Consider the following 16,931-nt stretch of genomic DNA (forward strand, 5'->3'; position numbering starts at 1 on the left):
GCAGTGAGTATGTCATTGTGTGTTAGCTGTATGTTGAGTGTGTGAGCAGTGAGTATGTCATTGTGTGTTAGCAGTATGTTATGTGTGTGAGCAGTGAGTATGTCATTGTGTGTTAGCTGTATGTTGAGTGTGTGAGCAGTGAGTATGTCATTGTTTGTTAGCTGTATGTTGAGTGTGTGAGCAGTGAGTATGTCATTGTGTGTTAGCAGTATGTTATGTGTGTGAGCAGTGAGTATGTCATTGTGTGTTAGCTGTATGTTATGTGTGTGAGCAGTGAGTATGTCATTGTGTGTTAGCTGTATGTTGAGTGTGTGAGCAGTGAGTATGTCATTGTTTGTTAGCTGTATGTTGAGTGTGTGAGCAGTGAGTATGTCATTGTGTGTTAGCAGTATGTTGTGTGTGTGAGCAGTGAGTATGTCATTGTTTGTTAGCTGTATGTTGAGTGTGTGAGCAGTGAGTATGTCATTGTTTGTTAGCTGTATGTTGAGTGTGTGAGCAGTGAGTATGTCATTGTTTGTTAGCAGTATGTTGAGTGTGTGAGCAGTGAGTATGTCATTGTTTGTTAGCTGTATGTTGAGTGTGTGAGCAGTGAGTATGTCATTGTTTGTTAGCTGTATGTTGAGTGTGTGAGCAGTGAGTATGTCATTGTGTGTTAGCTGTATGTTGAGTGTGTGTGTGAGCAGTGAGTATGTCATTGTTTGTTAGCAGTATGTTGAGTGTGTGAGCAGTGAGTATGTCATTGTTTGTTAGCTGTATGTTGAGTGTGTGAGCAGTGAGTATGTCATTGTTTGTTAGCTGTATGTTGAGTGTGTGAGCAGTGAGTATGTCATTGTGTGTTAGCTGTATGTTGAGTGTGTGAGCAGTGAGTATGTCATTGTGTGTTAGCAGTGTGTTGTGTGTGTGAGCAGTGAGTATGTCATTGTTTGTTAGCTGTATGTTGAGTGTGTGAGCAGTGAGTATGTCATTGTGTGTTAGCAGTGTGTGTGTGTGTGAGCAGTGAGTATGTCATTGTGTGTTAGCTGTATGTTGAGTGTGTGAGCAGTGAGTATGTCATTGTGTGTTAGCAGTATGTTATGTGTGTGAGCAGTGAGTATGTCATTGTGTGTTAGCAGTATGTTGTGTGTGTGAGCAGTGAGTATGTCATTGTGTGTTAGCAGTATGTTGTGTGTGTGTGTGAGCAGTGAGTATGTCATTGTGTGTTAGCAGTATGTTGTGTGTGTGAGCAGTGAGTATGTTATTGTGTGTTAGCAGTATGTTGTGTGTGTGTGTGAGCAGTGAGTATGTTATTGTGTGTTAGCTGTATATTGTGTTTGTGAGCAGTGAGTATGTTATTGTGTGTTAGCAGTATGTTGTGTGTGTGTGTGAGAAGTGAGTATGTTATTGTGTGTTAGCAGTATGTTGTGTGTGTGTGTGAGAAGTGAGTATGTCATTGTGTGTTAGCAGTATGTTGTGTGTGTGTGTGAGAAGTGAGTATGTCATTGTGTGTTAGCAGTATGTTGTGTGTGTGAGCAGTGAGTATGTCATTGTGTGTTAGCTGTATGTTATGTGTGTGAGCAGTGAGTATGTCACTGTGTGTTAGCAGTATGTTGAGTATGCTAAGTTCAGAAAGCCCATCCAATCTAGTAACCAAACTGGCACTCATTTGGCCTTTCCACTGTACCAAATACAATGTGTGCATGGGCTGCTTTGTGCTAACACACTGAAACGTTTAGGAGATTAAAGGACTCTAGGAAGCCAAGATGGCTGCCCACTTGTAGTTATTGAGGAAGTTTGTCACGTGTTTCATAGTCTTGATTTTACCCTTTTTAAAAATCACATCTTCTAGAAGATAATGAAGGTTAGCAATTACAAAGATCTTGTAAGTCTGCATATATATGCACACACACACACAAACACACGATAAGAGATGCTTAGTTGAAATCATAGATATAATGAAAATCTACTTTATCTCATCAAATGATTCAAGAGAAAATGGTCATACTTCATAGCATAAACAAATGAAACACATTCTAAACTAGTATTCCACAACAAGTGGGGGACTCTCTTGATCAGGAACTCAAGCTCATTGCCTTAAAGGGGCTTTCACAGTCAATCTGGCCTAGACGTTTTGAGCACTTGGTGATGGTATTTTGCTACAGCTCTTGCTATTTATCCTTTTACTTTGGGTTGATAAATACTTAATAAATGTATTCATTCAAATCTGAAAGAACAGCTATCATACATCATTCTCTGTACTTAATAAAACATAAACATTAGAGCTAGACCAGGGTTAAAACATAAAAACATGACAATCTGTTTATGAATACAGTCTTTGGAAATGCATTGGTTTAAATCATAGGTATGTATATGTGAACTAAGACCACATACAAAGTTAATCTTGCCCCAGCTTATCATCTATAAAAGAAGGATAATACTCTAGTGCCATGAGGATTGAAGACTATATCTCCTATGGGAGATGGTAAGAGATGATAAGAAACCGTAACTGTTGAAACTGGTACATAAATATATACAAATGTATGATTTAAATGGCTGCCTTTACAGTTAGACTTAAGAGTGATGAATTGCTGCCGGGCGATGGTGGCGCATGCCTTTAATCCCAGCACTCGGGAGGCAGAGGCAGGCGGATCTCTGTGAGTTCGAGACCAGCCTGGTCTACAGCGCTAGTCCCAGGACAGGCTCCAAAACCAGAGAAACCCTGTCTCAAAAAAAAAAAAAAATTAAAAAAAATAAAAAAAGAGAAAGAGTGATGAATTGCTATTAACCTCTACATATCTTGTTTTTGTTGTTGGGGTAAAATGATAAAATTGGCCAATGATTGGTATTTATCTTATTCATGTGACAATTACCTTTATTTATATATTTTTAGCTCCAAGGTTTGCTATGTACACTGATTGACTCCTAATGTGATGTACTATTGTAGCTAAAACTTAAATGAGTGATTTTTTGAACTGAGTTTTTCTTTGAATGACTTACTTTCTTTTATGTGTGTGTGCATGCACAAATATGTGTAGGTACCAGCAGAGGCTAGAAGAAGACCTGGTGAAGATACAGAGCCATTATGAGCCACCTGATGTGGGTGCTGGGTACCAAAGTCCAGAATTCTAAAGGAACAGCAAAAACTATTCCATATCTCAATCTTTTTTGTTGGTCATTGTTTTGTTTTCTTTTCTTTTTGAGACAGGGTCAGATATAGCTCAGACTTGTCTCGTGGGTCTAATAAGTGACCTAAGATGACCTTAAATTCCTAATCTTCCTACTCCCATTTGCCCAATACTGAAATATCCAACACATGCCACCAAGCCAGGCAAACACAGTAAAACAATCAAATTTCAGAGTCAGGAAACCGGACTCAAATCCTAGCCATGACAATTTCATGTGTAAAAGTTACACCTCTGAGGTACAATATAAAATGCATGAAGAGATGGGATTTTTCTTTTGTGTACACCAAATAGTGAATACAAGATGTTAGGAGGACAGTAGATACTCGTGAGCATCCATGAAATACTATATGAATATGAGTCACAAATAAGAACAATGACTAAAAACTAGCTGTGATATGGAAATAACATGAAACCTCGCTGAAAGAACTTATAACTGTTTATTTTAAGATAAAAGTAAAAAAAATAAAAGAACCAATAAGATAACATTGTATCAATGGGAAAATTATAAAAGTTCAGTGATTAATCAAACAGGAGGTTAGAAAGAGCAAGACACTTTCTTAATATGGTTGCTTTGCTCTTTCTTTTTAATTTTTTTTTGTTTTTTTTGGGGGGGGGTTGGTAGCTTTACTATTAAAAGGCAAAAAGGCACTTGCCCGATGCTTTGGCATGCATGTATACATTTTATGTGTGTGTATATATATATATATATATATATATATATATATATTCGTATGTATACATTTTGTGTATATGTTTTCTTGTATGCATGTATATCACATGCAAACCAGAAGTCATTGGATCCCATTATAGCTGGTTGTGAGTTGCCACATTAGTGCTGGGAATTGAACTAGGAACCTCTGGAAGAGTAGCCAATGCTCTTAACCACTGTGCCCTCTCTCCAGCTCCAATATTGCACTTTTTTATGGTAATCTCTCAACCTTTGGGATGGACTGATTTGCAGTGTAAATGGGGGAAAGGTGATTAATGAATTACAAGACGTTGAGTGAAGTTACCTACGTTACTTAAAATGAATAACACTCTATGATTCATTACATGCCAGCGTTTGGGTCTTTGCATAAATGAGAATCTTTCCTCACACTAGACCTTTGTCAGAAGCAATTTCTCTGGGTAAATCAGAACTACATTCAAAGTTCTTCGGCACGCTTCATAGTGAGAGAGTCTGGAGTAAAGTCGGAGCATTCCTTCCTGAAAACAAACCTAATTCCGGATCAGTGGTTTCCAAAATGGAACACATCTATCTAAAGCTGATGCATAGAATTGTAAGCATGATAGCATCTCATTAGTTCATAGTAATTAACAAAAATAGAAGCCATTCTTTACTTGAAACCAAAGGAGAAAAGTTCAATTAATTATAAGTCAGGAATGACTTCCATGCTCCATTCCGAAAGTACGAAAAGATGTATTTTTCAGCTGCCTGCGTGCCCTCCTAGTGCACCCCAAAACTATTTTAACAGTATTCAGTAGAAGGAACATCATGAAGCTTTCAAGAAACCACGGTGACCAAATCCTACAAAAAGGAGACGGTAGGAACGCTGCTGAATCACTGGCACAGAACCCAGGTGTCTTCTGCATTGCCCAGGAACGCTTGGGGAACCAAGATCCACATCCACGTTGGAAACCAATAATGCCAGTGAACACAGAAGCAGGGTCCCAGGGCCTTCTCCAGCCTCGGGAAAGGACTTGGGACCTACTGATTCAATCCTTGCCTGCTCACTTCTCGGTTCCACCAACCAGCTGCTGCAGGTAGGGGCTAGCCAGAAACACCAGGCCGAGCAGACGAGAGGGGAAAGTCACTTACCAGTCTCCACCGAAGGCGCGCATCCCGCCAAAGCCTGGCGCGCTGGCCAGGAGCAAGAGGTCCACAGCTCAGACCGCCCTGGCTACCGCTCGAGAGCGTCACTGACAACCACCCGGAAGTGGTAAACTACTTCCGGGGCCGCCGAGCGCGCGGCGGGAAATTATTTCCTAGAACCCAGATTTAGTGGAGCAGGGTGTGTTGCCGTCCTAGTCGTCGCCACTCCCGCTGCCACCTCCACCCCCTCCGCCACCGCCGCCGCCGCCCGAAGAAAACCGCTCAGAACTCCGGTCGGCCGGGAAGGTAAAGCGCCTCAGCTCGGAAGACGCCATTTACCGCGTCCCCAGGCCGCGCCGGTGACAGTCCCGCCGTCCTCGCTGGGCCGCCGCGGCGCCTGGCGCTCGCGCTTTCCAGAGCCTTGGTTCCTTCACGGTGAAGTCGGGGTGGCCAGGGCCCCAGACCGTGGCCCGCCCTGCCTGGCCTTGTGGCCCGGGGCGCCCCTGCGCCGTGCTCTCGGCCGCTGCCTGTCGTCGGGGCCCGGCCCTAGGCCGCCCGCGTCTCCGGTTTCCATAGAACCGGCTAGGCAGCCTGGTCCCCTCCCAGGTCTTGGCTACTTCCAACCTTAGCCTCAGTGACAGTGGCAGGGATTCCCAGGGCCTGCCCTCCTTTGAGAGGAAAATCGGGACATTCTTTCTCTCTAGTAGCATTGAGTTTTTCACACCGAAAGGAAAATGAGTTTGTATCTCTGCGGCTACTGTAGGCTTTGAATAGAAACACACGAACCTCTCCTAAAGGGAGGGTGTGTGTTCCTGGGGATCCTGTCTGCTGCCTGAGCATCAGTATGAGCTTAAGTGATTAATCAGGAACGTATTCCACTAACAAAGTCTGACTAAATATTGACAAACCATGATTTGTCTTAATACTCCAAATCAGGATTTGGGACCTGTGGTAGATGGAACTTGATTTTAAAGTCCCCAAGCACTTTTATGGCAAATGACTGTCCTCTACAGAGGAAACAAATCCTATTGAGACATTGGGAATGAACTGGATTTACAGTATGCATGTAACAGACACCACATCTTACGGACTGTGTGGCCCTATCATGACCTAGGTCTTACGTTGGTTTTCAAGCTATCCCTATGGATGGAATGTATGTCATTTATTCTAGGTGTTAAGAACATAGCTGATGATTTGCTTGTAGATTTGTATGAGAGGAAATTTTATTATTTGTAAGTTAATAATTTCTTTTTCATGTACTAGGATGTTAAAAATACCCAACTGTTTAGATCTGTCTTATTTTAAGAGAGTCTTCAATAAATAACTAACGTTCAATTTAACCTGTTTTCTAAGTCCAGATTTTCTCATGCTTTATTGACTTAGATGATGGTCAAATATATGGTTTAGAATATTTTTGCTTCTGTAAAGCAGAAAGCTTAGATCATGATAGCGTGTGAAGTAGTTGTCAATATGATTCCTTTTCATAATCAAAATTAATGAAGATTTCTTTCCATGAATTCTCTTTTCCATGGGTGGCTCGTTGATTTTTTTTTGTAGGAAACCAGTAGTATAGTCTTACAAATTAGATAGTATTTTCATTATGTATCTTGAATATATTATTCTACAAGTCTTTTCTTTATACTGTTTAAGAAACAGGAAAAGAATAAAGTCATTTCTCTGTAAGGTTGAAATAATAAAGCCTAAAGAAGCTAACGAACATTTCTAGAGAACAAAAAACTATAGTGGAAAACCACCTGTTTTTCTTTTAATTGATTCCAGTGAAATTATTTTGAAATTGAAACTATTTTGTTATTATTGAGAAAATCTGTATGAAAAATTCCAAAAATTGACTATAAATCTGTTTTGAGAGAAAAATGGTAGAATCTGTTTTGCCACAGAAAAATAATAGTACTCTTTAAAATATCCCTAGAAATGTATACATATCTTAGACATTAGTATCCTTCTGAAAATGATTAGTAACTGTTTACATCTTTGCATTTGTTGCTCTAAATGTCTTCTTACCTATATAGTAGATTTCTTTCTCACGCCTTCCTGCAGTTCTGATGGAATATAGATTGCTCTATAAAAATTGTAATGTGTTTAAGAAAAGTAGATTGAACCTGAAATTTCAGCCTGGTTGGTGTTTTGGAAAGGGCATAGCCTTTTCTCAGAGCAGGCTCATCTTTAAATCTTGGTATCAGTGTTCTTTAAAAGATGCGATTCCTTAAAGTGGGTTTTTATCTGTGCCCTGGTGCTAGGGATCGACTCAGTGCTTATCTCCTGTCAGTATTTATTGTATTACCCAATATACCCTTCCTCACCTAGTTTAAAGTAGGCGTAATCCGCTATTCTCATCGGTATCTTGTATTCTCATCTGTATTTGGGTAAATACAGTGGATAAATATGTGAAGTATATAGACCACAGTAGGTCCTTCATAAGAATTAAATCAAACATTTTAAATACCCAGTCTTAGACTCATGCTTTTCATACAGAAAACTGTCTTTGTACAGTTTGCTTTTTGTTTGTTTGTTTGGGTTTTTTTTTTTTTTCGAGAATGGGTTTCTTGAAACCCTGTGTAGCTTTGGTGCCTGTCCTAGAACTAGCTCCTGTAGACCACACCTCGAACTCACAGAGAGAACCACCTGCCTCTGCCTCCTCCCCAGTGCTCGGATTAAAGGGGTGCTCCACCACCGCCCAGCCACAGTTTGCTTTCTGAGAACCCCTTTAATTAAAAGATCTAGCACAGCCTATACCATGTACAGTGTTGGATTTATGGGATAGTCTCCTTGGGACTAACATAATACATCTTTTAAAACTAATTCCAAAGGCCTGCTCATTGACATTAGACCAAGGGTCTGTTTTTTCCTGGGTCCAGAAGCACAAAGATTCCTACACTCCACTTGAGATGAAAGCATTCAGAGCCACAGTTTCTTCACATAGTTTGAGTACTAAGACATGAGTGGATGCATTGCAACATTGTAAAGCAGAAGGAGATCTGGTGCTTTGGCCATGTTCAGTTTCATTTTAAATTTAAGTTTCAATTTAATTTCTCAGTTGAATCTTTCAAGTTTTGAATTCAAAACAGTAAAGTCAACTGTACTGGAGACTTGTATATGCCTTTCAGAAAAAAAGAATTTTCAAATGCTCGCCAGTTAAATAAGGTTTCAAATCAAAACAGTTTCCTTTATAATGAAAATGAAGAAACTGCTAATTTTCAACATGTGGTTTATTGTTTTATTTACCAACAAGAATATTAGCATGGAAAACTAATCATAAAAATTAGGGAAGTACATTCCCAAATGTTGTACGTACTTGTTTTTCATATACACATCACACTAATACAATAGTTTTATAAGGCAAGGAAATTAGAGATGAGTTTAATCTCTCACTGTATGTACTTTGTAGTACTTTTGAAATTGTCTATACTCAAACTGTTGATTGAAATTAAAAAAATGAAAATTGGTAAAGATTATTTTAACAGTACCAATGTAGTTCTTATACACATCTATGACTGGTTATAAAACATCATAATGCAGAGTAGAGGAGTTACCTTACTTCCCTTTAAGGACTTGGTCAAGCATCCTGGCTTCTCCTTTCTGCAGTAATTTTTTAGCCAACTATTTATCCTGCCTTTTGTCCCTCCCTCCTACCCTACTTTCCTATCCTGTCCTGTATGCACTCTGTATGTTTTTGCTGACCTTTGACTTGGAGTCTTTGTCCTATCTCAGCCACAGACCTTTATTTTATTACCTGTATTCCACCTTGCTTTTCTTTTTCATTTCCTTATTTTTGAAACAGGGTCTCATTGTATCTCTCGCTGGCCTGGAACTCATAGTGTAGACCAGACAGGCTGACTTGAAACAGAGATCCACTTGCCTATGCCTCTTTAGAGCTGGGAATAAAGAGGTACACTAGCGCTGGTAGACCGTAAAGAATTGAGATTCTGCTTAAAAACTTAGGATAAAACATGTACAGTCACAGTAATGAGAAATGTAGGTTTCCTGGTGCTTCTGGCTGACTGACACCAACTGTCTAAGAATTTCAGGCATCAAGGGTAGGCCCTGGTAAGAGATATTTTAAGACAGTGCACCAGGCGACAGTGACAGTTGCTTGCTATGTATAAAGGGCAGCCTGTTCACAGGCACTGTCTCCTAAGTTTGGGATTTCACGTGGTTCAGGGTGAGTACATTTTAAATTACTAATATAAAGTTTTTAAAATGTTACTACAAAACATAACTAGGAATGTATTGGTGTAATTTTACTATAAAGATAATTAATTAATAAAAATAAACGATCTCTCTTCTTTTATGTGAAGATGCCATCTGTGTGGTGCTTAAAGGTTCATATGTCCTACTTCTTTACCCCACTGATTCTGAGAAGATAGAAATTTTTCCACTATTAGCTATGGTATGGAATGTTTGTTATTTTCTGGTACTAGAAGATTTCAAGAAGTAAGCTCTTAGTTCTCTATATTTCAGAACTTATCATCTATATAAAATTTAACTCTAAGTGGCCTGGCTTATTGATATGCTTTAAGGACATTTCTGTAGTGTTCTCTTTTAACTTGTTGGCACATCCGGCTGCCGTTTACTGTTGTCTTTAACTTCCAGGGTATGGAAAAACCATCAAGCTACTACTTTATGTATAAAAGACAACCATGTCTGTTTTACCGTGTTTATGTATATATTGTCCCATGTAGTCAGATATATTGAATGTCATGAGACCTTTTTTACATGCAATATGATGTTCAGAAATACTGCCTTTGTTTTAGCTTGGTAACATAATTACAAAAGGCAATTAAATTAGTCTTGGTGTTCTTAAAACTGATAGTTGTATGCATGTCCAGGAAGTTAACGAACACTCCTCCTGTTCTTCTGGTGAACTTGTTAATAAATGTCTTGCATTCTGATGTGGTTTAAGACATGTATGTGTTCATACTGTTTGAACCAAGATATTCTGTTTTATCACTTATGTCTCTTCCTCTTTTATATGAATAGTTTCAATTTTTTAGAAAGCATTTTCAAGTAAGGAAATTGCTCTAAAAATGCTTTTGTGCTTTCTGCTGTTGTATACAATTGGTCCTAATTTCATCTTATCATGAGACATTGTTTTAGCAGAAAATGCTGCTTAATATATGGTTATTGCCTTCAAAATATATATTACAATGATAGGTTTAAGATGAAAACTGCGTTGTATATATTTATTTAAATAAGTTCAAATAATTTAACAATTTATACCTCAAAACAAAATATATTAAAATATCACTTCAGAATTTAAAGTAACAATTATTCAAATTTAAAGTAACAATTATTGACATGAAACAAACAGTATGGATTTCTTACAGAACATGTAATTTTCATAAAGTAAAATACAATCCTTAGAGGCAATTCATTGGTTATAGTATTACAGCATTTTTTTTTAACTTCATTTTCATGGGGATTGATCCCAGTGTTCTCCACTACCAAGTTTCACCCGCTCCCTACTCAGTTGATAGCTGTTTTTAGTGTATATTCATATTAGCATCGTGTATTCCATAGTAAGACTGCGAGTTTTAAGAAATACTCTGATCCCTCTCCTTTTCATAATATTTCTTGAAATGACCTCCTAACTAATTTTGAAAACTCTTCAATACATAAGTAAAAGTACAATTTTGAAAAAATTGAACTGGCTTCTTCTCATAACTGACTTTTGAGACCTATAAAAACACTGATTAAAAACCAAGACAATAATTAGAGATACGTTGAATTTTACTTAGTTATTTCTAAAAAGACATCATTTTCTAAACAAAATTATTAAAAAGTTTTTTTAATAATTCCTTTGAGTTAGTGAAAGAAGCTTTCTCCCCTAGTTATAGGCATATGCTGTATAATACAAATAAATGTGTCTTTACTGTGTGCCTTTAGATGTTTTTGGACTCAAACGATGATTTTTACTTGCAGTACAGCATAATCTTTCTATATTTGTCTATATTGCCAGTCTGTATTATTTGGTGTTGCCACTGAAGAGCTAACTATATTAACCTTAAAAATGGTTTTTAAAATGTACAGCACAAAGATCCTTTTGGGGGGACCTACTTGTATCTTTTATAGATTTGATAGTATTTTATAGATCTCTTTTATTCATGAGATGCAATATACATTAGTGTACATTTTATAACTGTGTCCTTGCCAGACCACAGCTCTGTAACTAAACATTAAAGCATTTGCTTCATTTGAAAGAACATACTTTGTGTTTTGTATCTGAGTTTCAGTTTGTTACAGGGCTGATACTGTATACTTGTTGCCTCTTTTGGAATCAGTTGGCAAATACTGAAGACAGATTTATTGAGGTCATGATATCAGCTTCTTGATACAATGAGTAAAAATTGTGTTGAGAGAGATAGCAGCTCTGCTGTGCTCTTTATGACCTGGGAATGGATCTGCCCCTGCAGTGCAGGACGCAGTCGGCTCCTTGAGATGTGTCAGGAAGCATTAATGTGAGCTGTCTTCACAGGTGTTCAGATGTGCTGAGAAAAGCCTCGCATTTGCGTCTCTCAAGGAGCTCCTCCTTCTATGAGTAGAAGAAGGAGCTACAATTGCTTTTCCCTACCTAACTTTTTTTTTCTCTTAGTAGCTTTAAGTTTGAAAAGAGAAGGGTCTCTCCCGATCTGTGTGATGCTTTAAATGTAAACGGTTTGTAATGAAACTCGGTCTTCCTCCAGAATGACTTTTGACCTGGAGGGAAGAGGAAGTGTGTGTGAGTGTTTTGTGTGTGTACAGTTGTCCAGAGGTGTTACAAAGTTTTGATTCCAGAACTCCCCTTTAGGTCTGACCGTCTAAATCACATATTCTCTTCCATACCTTAAATCATCTCTCAAGAACTTAAAACCCCTAATCTAGTGTATTCTGTGTCCTTCATTGTAATTGTGGAATAATGCTGAGAAGAAAAAAAACTTTCCATGTTGGTTCAAATTCAAGGATTTTTCCCGCAGATAGTTTACATTTATATCTTGCTGGCATAGATCTCATAAAGCCTTATTTTAGTTCTTGAAAATAAAATTTCTGTACTACTTTATTCACTTAATCCTGTGTTCAAATACCTATATTTCTAAAGGATCGTTTTGTTTTGACTAGGTTTCTGGAGTTGTCTTTTTTTTCTTTGTCTTTTATTTATTTTTGTGATGTATATTGATTGAATGCAGGGTTCCATCTGTACTAAGTGTACACATTATGCCCAACGCTTAAAGATTACTGTGATTTTTTTTCTGAGAGGCCATTGTCTGAATGTTGGGAATAGCAACTGCTATTGCTCTGCCTGGGGTATTAGATCCTAATCCATTTGTCTCTACTGTCATCGGAGCATAACAGAATTTTCTCAGATAATGTCTATAGTATTAACTTCATTTGAACAAACTATATTTGAATTAGAAAAAAATCTATGTATTAGGTAACACCTTAAAGACAAAGTATTTTGTGAACTATATTTATATGAGTTGAAGTCCCATGAAAATAAAGTTAGATTAAAACCATGTAGTTTTTTGTTTACCTTGTGATAAAATCAACACCAGAGATATATTGTGATATAATTAATGCACACTTTTACTGGGGAGTGAGAAGAGAGGAAGTAATTAAAAAAATGTAAGTTGTAAACAGAAGTTGAATGCATTGTACCCGTCTCTGCAATTATTTAATATGAATGTTGTGGAAATATGAGTGCTGTCATAACTTTGGTAACCTATAATTTTGCCCATTTTTTTGAAAACCACATGCAGCTGATAGCTTGATTTTCACAAGTGTACTTGTTTGAAAAGCTTTCACAAAAACTCATGCTAAAAACAGACATATGGTCATATTTATCTGGGCCCCTTTCGTTTTGTGAAGAATCATATTCAACAGTGTGTTTTAATGGCAAGTAGTACAGTACTATAGGCTTTCAATATCCAAACACAACAAAAGTTCCCTTTAAGTTTTGAGAAAATAATTTGAAACTGGCGTTTATTATAGTGACTAAATTTAACATCATTGCTTACATTTAAGCTTTACATGTTTAATTCATAACATGTTTCATGGTTTTAGTATTCATAATTAAGAAAAAATAAGTCACCCTTCTGCATAGTGTTTAACACCTGCTCTCTTCTGTATGTGTGTGTGTTAGATGGAAGATGGTACCACAAAGCATGTCATCCAGATGACGGGATTCAAGATGGAAGAAAAGGAAGCGCTAGTCAAATTACTTTTAAAGCTAGACTGCACTTTTATTAAGAGTGAGGTGAGTATAGAAACATACTAAAATATTCAACATAGAGTTCAAAACATAGAATTAAAAAATAAAATTAAAATGTCCTTTGACATTATAAAAGTAAAAAATTTTATTATTAAGAAAAGCTCACTGTAGTAATATTGCTTTGTGTGGGTTCTTCCCTCCAGAAATATAAAAATTGTACACATCTTATAGCTGAGCGCCTATGCAAGAGTGAGAAATTCTTAGCAGCTTGTGCAGCAGGCAAGTAAACTTCCTTTCTCCAACTCTTGAAAGAAATTTCATGTTAACAGAAAAACCCCAAGTCTCTGGAAATATATTATGTTTACTATGTCAGATATACATGTGTTGTTTGGATTTTTTAAAAAGATAGTTGTTTGAATATTGCTTTATTCTAATTAAAGTTTTCTGACACATGAAATATATATTAAATGGGAAGAAATATTTACTTTGTCACAGATTTAGTTAAAATGTTTTAAGAAAAAATGTGTGTCTTAACAAAAAGACTGGACCAAATGTGCATACTAAAACTTTAGTGGAAAGCTCAGTGCTGCAGTCTCCCTTGCTTTCCGCCCTCTCATAAGTAAGCATGGCTCCTGCTCTACTGGGAAGCAGAACCATCCTACTTTGTTCTTCCTAGATAGTCAATTCTGTTTACCCACGTTGAGATTTGGCCTTCTCTCCTTACCTTTTTTCCACCACTGATACACAAGCAGCTTTTTCTATGGTGTCTGATTTATTGTTTCTTAGTAAGTCATGGATGCCACATCATTTTTTACATTCATTTGCCAGAGAAGCATTTAGATTTATCACTACCTTTAGAAACAAACCTCTATATTATTCCTGCTGTTTAAATGACAACTGGTGCCCACAGAGGAAGCAGAATATGACATTTCCTATAAAATTCAGTAACATAATGAATTTAATATAACAATACTGTGACTGTTATTTAAAAAGTTTAGCATAGTAGGAAATAAACCTAACCCAGAAAAATGAATGCAATTAGTAATAATAGTTCACGTAATGTTGCCTTTTACTTTAAAACTTTAGATTTATATTTCATTTAATGGCATTCAGAATTATGGGTGTGTATCATAGAAATATTATGTACAATGTTCAGTGATATTGAAGGCCTCTTGAAATTTGTTTTTAAAAACAGTATTGTCAGTGTATCCTGAGAATCTCATGTATAAAAAAGATAACTTAGTTGCTATTTAATCTTTATTGTTTACCATTTAGCAGAACTAAAATTTTTTGTGACAGTTCATTTGCTTTCTAGGAAAATGGGTATTAACGAAGGACTACATAATTCATAGTGCCAAAAGTGGCAGATGGCTTGATGAAACAACTTATGAATGGGGATATAAAATTGAGAAAGACTCGCATTATTCACCTCAAATGCAATCTGCACCTAAAAGATGGCGTGAAGAGCTGAAACGGACTGGGGCTCCAGGAGCCTTCCACAGATGGAAAGTTGTCCTCCTTGTGAGGGCAGATAAGCGAAGTGAGTCTCTTGTAAGGTACGATGGGGTTTTATACATTTGAAGCCGTGAATGAGGTCATGTTTTTATGAATACCTTTTAATATTTATGTTCAGTTGTTAGTCAGAATGAGTATGATATACTTTTTACAACTGGGACATTTATTTTTGCTTCCTCTTTTTTGAGAACATGCATGAACACTGCATCTAGATCACTCCCACCTCCCCATCCTCCATCCAACTCCTCCTGTGCCCCTCCCGTTTTTAATGATCACTCTTTCATTGTTGCATGTACACACACACACACACCTATGTATATAACCCACTAAGTCCATTAAGCGTTCCTCATATGTCATGTGTCTAGGGCTTTATCCCTCAAATGAGGCATTGTGTACAAATGTGTAAGTTTCCTAATAGAACAAATTTGGTTTTATAGATGGACTTTGATTATTCTGGTGGTCTCCATTTTAGATTCCATGTTATTTCTTTTGTTTAACGCAAGAAAAATAGAAAAAACAAAAAGAAGGTAATACTCAAGAATTTTGAAGCATTCTTACACTTTTGGTAGTTTATGTTCAGGGAGTCTTACATGGGCATGGTATTTATATAATACTGTCTTTGTGCCTCATGCTATTTCCATTATGATTTCTTTATTTCCCTTTTGTTTTTTGTTTGTTTTTTTCCGAGGCAGGGTTTCTCCGTGTAGCTCTCACTGTCCTAGAGCTTACTCTGTAGACCAGGCTGCGGATCTGCCTGCCTCTGAGTGCTGACATTAATGGCATGCACCCCCATGCCACCTCATTTTGTCTTTTTAAATACAAGGAATTTTTGTTCAGAGTAAGTTTACCCGTGTGCCCATGCATGCATTTGCAGATGAAAGCCACCTCATTTTGTCTTTTTAAATACAAGGAATTTTTGTTCAGAGTAAGTGTACCCGTGTGCCCATGCATGCATTTGCAGATGGAAGCGTCCTGATCTTTTCTCCTTATTCTTCCCCTTAGTTTTTGAGACAGGCAGGATCTCTCACTGAACCTAGGGCTTCTGATATGGCTAGGCTCGCTGGCTGACTGAACAAGCACTTGGAATCCTCTTGTCTGTTTTCTGATGCCAGAGTTATAGGTGTACACCACTATACCTGGGTGTTGACATGAGTGCTAAAGATCCAAACTCATCTTCACATGCTGTAGAACAGCATTTACCCACTGAGCCATCTCCCCATCCCTTTCAGGGGACTTCTCATTGGCTAAAGTATGTTTTGAAAACTGGTTTTGCTTTTTGTTGTTTTTTTTTTCCACTTAGAATCTCTTAGGTTTTTTTTTTTTTCTTTATTGGATTATTTTTTAAAAATGCCAATCCAAGTTCCCATTCTCTCCCCTCTTCCCGTTTCCTCCACACACCCTCCCAACCCACCCCGTCTAATCCTCAGAGAGGGTAAGGCACATTTCCTTGTGGAAGGTCCAAGGCCCTCCCTACTACATCTAGGCTGAGCAAGGTATCCATCCAAAGAGAATAGGATCCCCAAAAGCCAGTACATGCAGTAGGGATAAATCCTGGTGCCACTGCCCATGACCCCTCAGTCTGGGCCAGCCATGCAACTGTCAACCCCATTCAGAGGAACTAGTTTGGTCCTATGCTTGTTCCTTTACAGTCCAGTTGGACTTGGTGAGCTCCCATTAGCTCATGCAAACTGTTTCAGAGGGTGAACCATAGTCTTGACTTCCTTGCTCATATTCCTGTCACTCTTCAACTGGACTTTGGGAGCTCAGTCTAGTGCGCCGATGTGGGTCTCTACTTCTGCCTCCATCAGTAGCTGGATGAAGGCTCTCTGGTGATATTTAAGATATTCATCATTCTGGCTACAGGGCAAGTCAGGTCAAGATCAGTCCCACTCTCCTCTACTGCCCAGAGTCCCAGGTGGGAATTTCTGTAGAGCCATATTTCTGCTAATCCTGTAATGGCTCCCTAAATCAAGATATCTCTATCCTTGCTCTCATCTCTGTCCTTCCTCCATCTTGACCATCCCTCAAGTTCTCCTCTCTGCTCCCCTCCCCCTCTTTCCTCTTCTTCCCCCACCCCCATGCTTCCAACCCTGCCAGTCAATCCTGTCTATTTCCAATTTCCAAATGGTTCTTTATATATTTTTCTTTGGGTTCTTCTTATTACTTAGCTTCTCTAGGATTATGAACTATAGGCGCAATGTACTTTGTTTATGGCTAGAATCCACTAATGTGTGAGTAC

At 37.9% G+C, this 16,931-nt stretch overlaps 2 protein-coding genes across 4 annotated transcripts in view; one reads left to right on the forward strand and one right to left on the reverse strand.

Annotated features, from left to right (window-relative positions):
• Nucleotides 1–5,090, reverse strand: part of Kiaa0825 (KIAA0825 ortholog) — a 406,382-nt gene extending 401,292 nt beyond the window's left edge. The window contains exon 1 of one of the 2 annotated variants that reach the window (XM_075976414.1): nt 4,981–5,090. The gene's annotated coding sequence lies outside the window, so the exon portion shown is untranslated. The remainder of the gene's footprint in view (nt 1–4,980) is intronic. The other variant, XM_075976415.1, reaches the window with a different exon arrangement.
• An 18-nt stretch (nt 5,091–5,108) lies between these two features.
• Slf1 (SMC5/6 complex localization factor 1) overlaps nt 5,109–16,931 on the forward strand; it is a 78,113-nt gene continuing 66,290 nt past the window's right edge. The window contains exons 1-4 of one of the 2 annotated variants that reach the window (XM_075976417.1): nt 5,109–5,280; nt 13,109–13,222; nt 13,381–13,456; nt 14,493–14,733. In XM_075976417.1, the coding sequence (XP_075832532.1) occupies nt 13,109–13,222; nt 13,381–13,456; nt 14,493–14,733 (431 nt within the window). In that variant the 5' untranslated portion in view covers nt 5,109–5,280. Of the gene's footprint in view, nt 5,281–9,331; nt 9,383–13,108; nt 13,223–13,380; nt 13,457–14,492; nt 14,734–16,931 lie in introns of those variants that run through there. The other variant, XM_075976416.1, reaches the window with a different exon arrangement.

Source organism: Microtus pennsylvanicus, chromosome 6 (genome assembly GCF_037038515.1).
Source record: "Microtus pennsylvanicus isolate mMicPen1 chromosome 6, mMicPen1.hap1, whole genome shotgun sequence".
NCBI lineage: Eukaryota > Metazoa > Chordata > Mammalia > Rodentia > Cricetidae > Microtus > Microtus pennsylvanicus.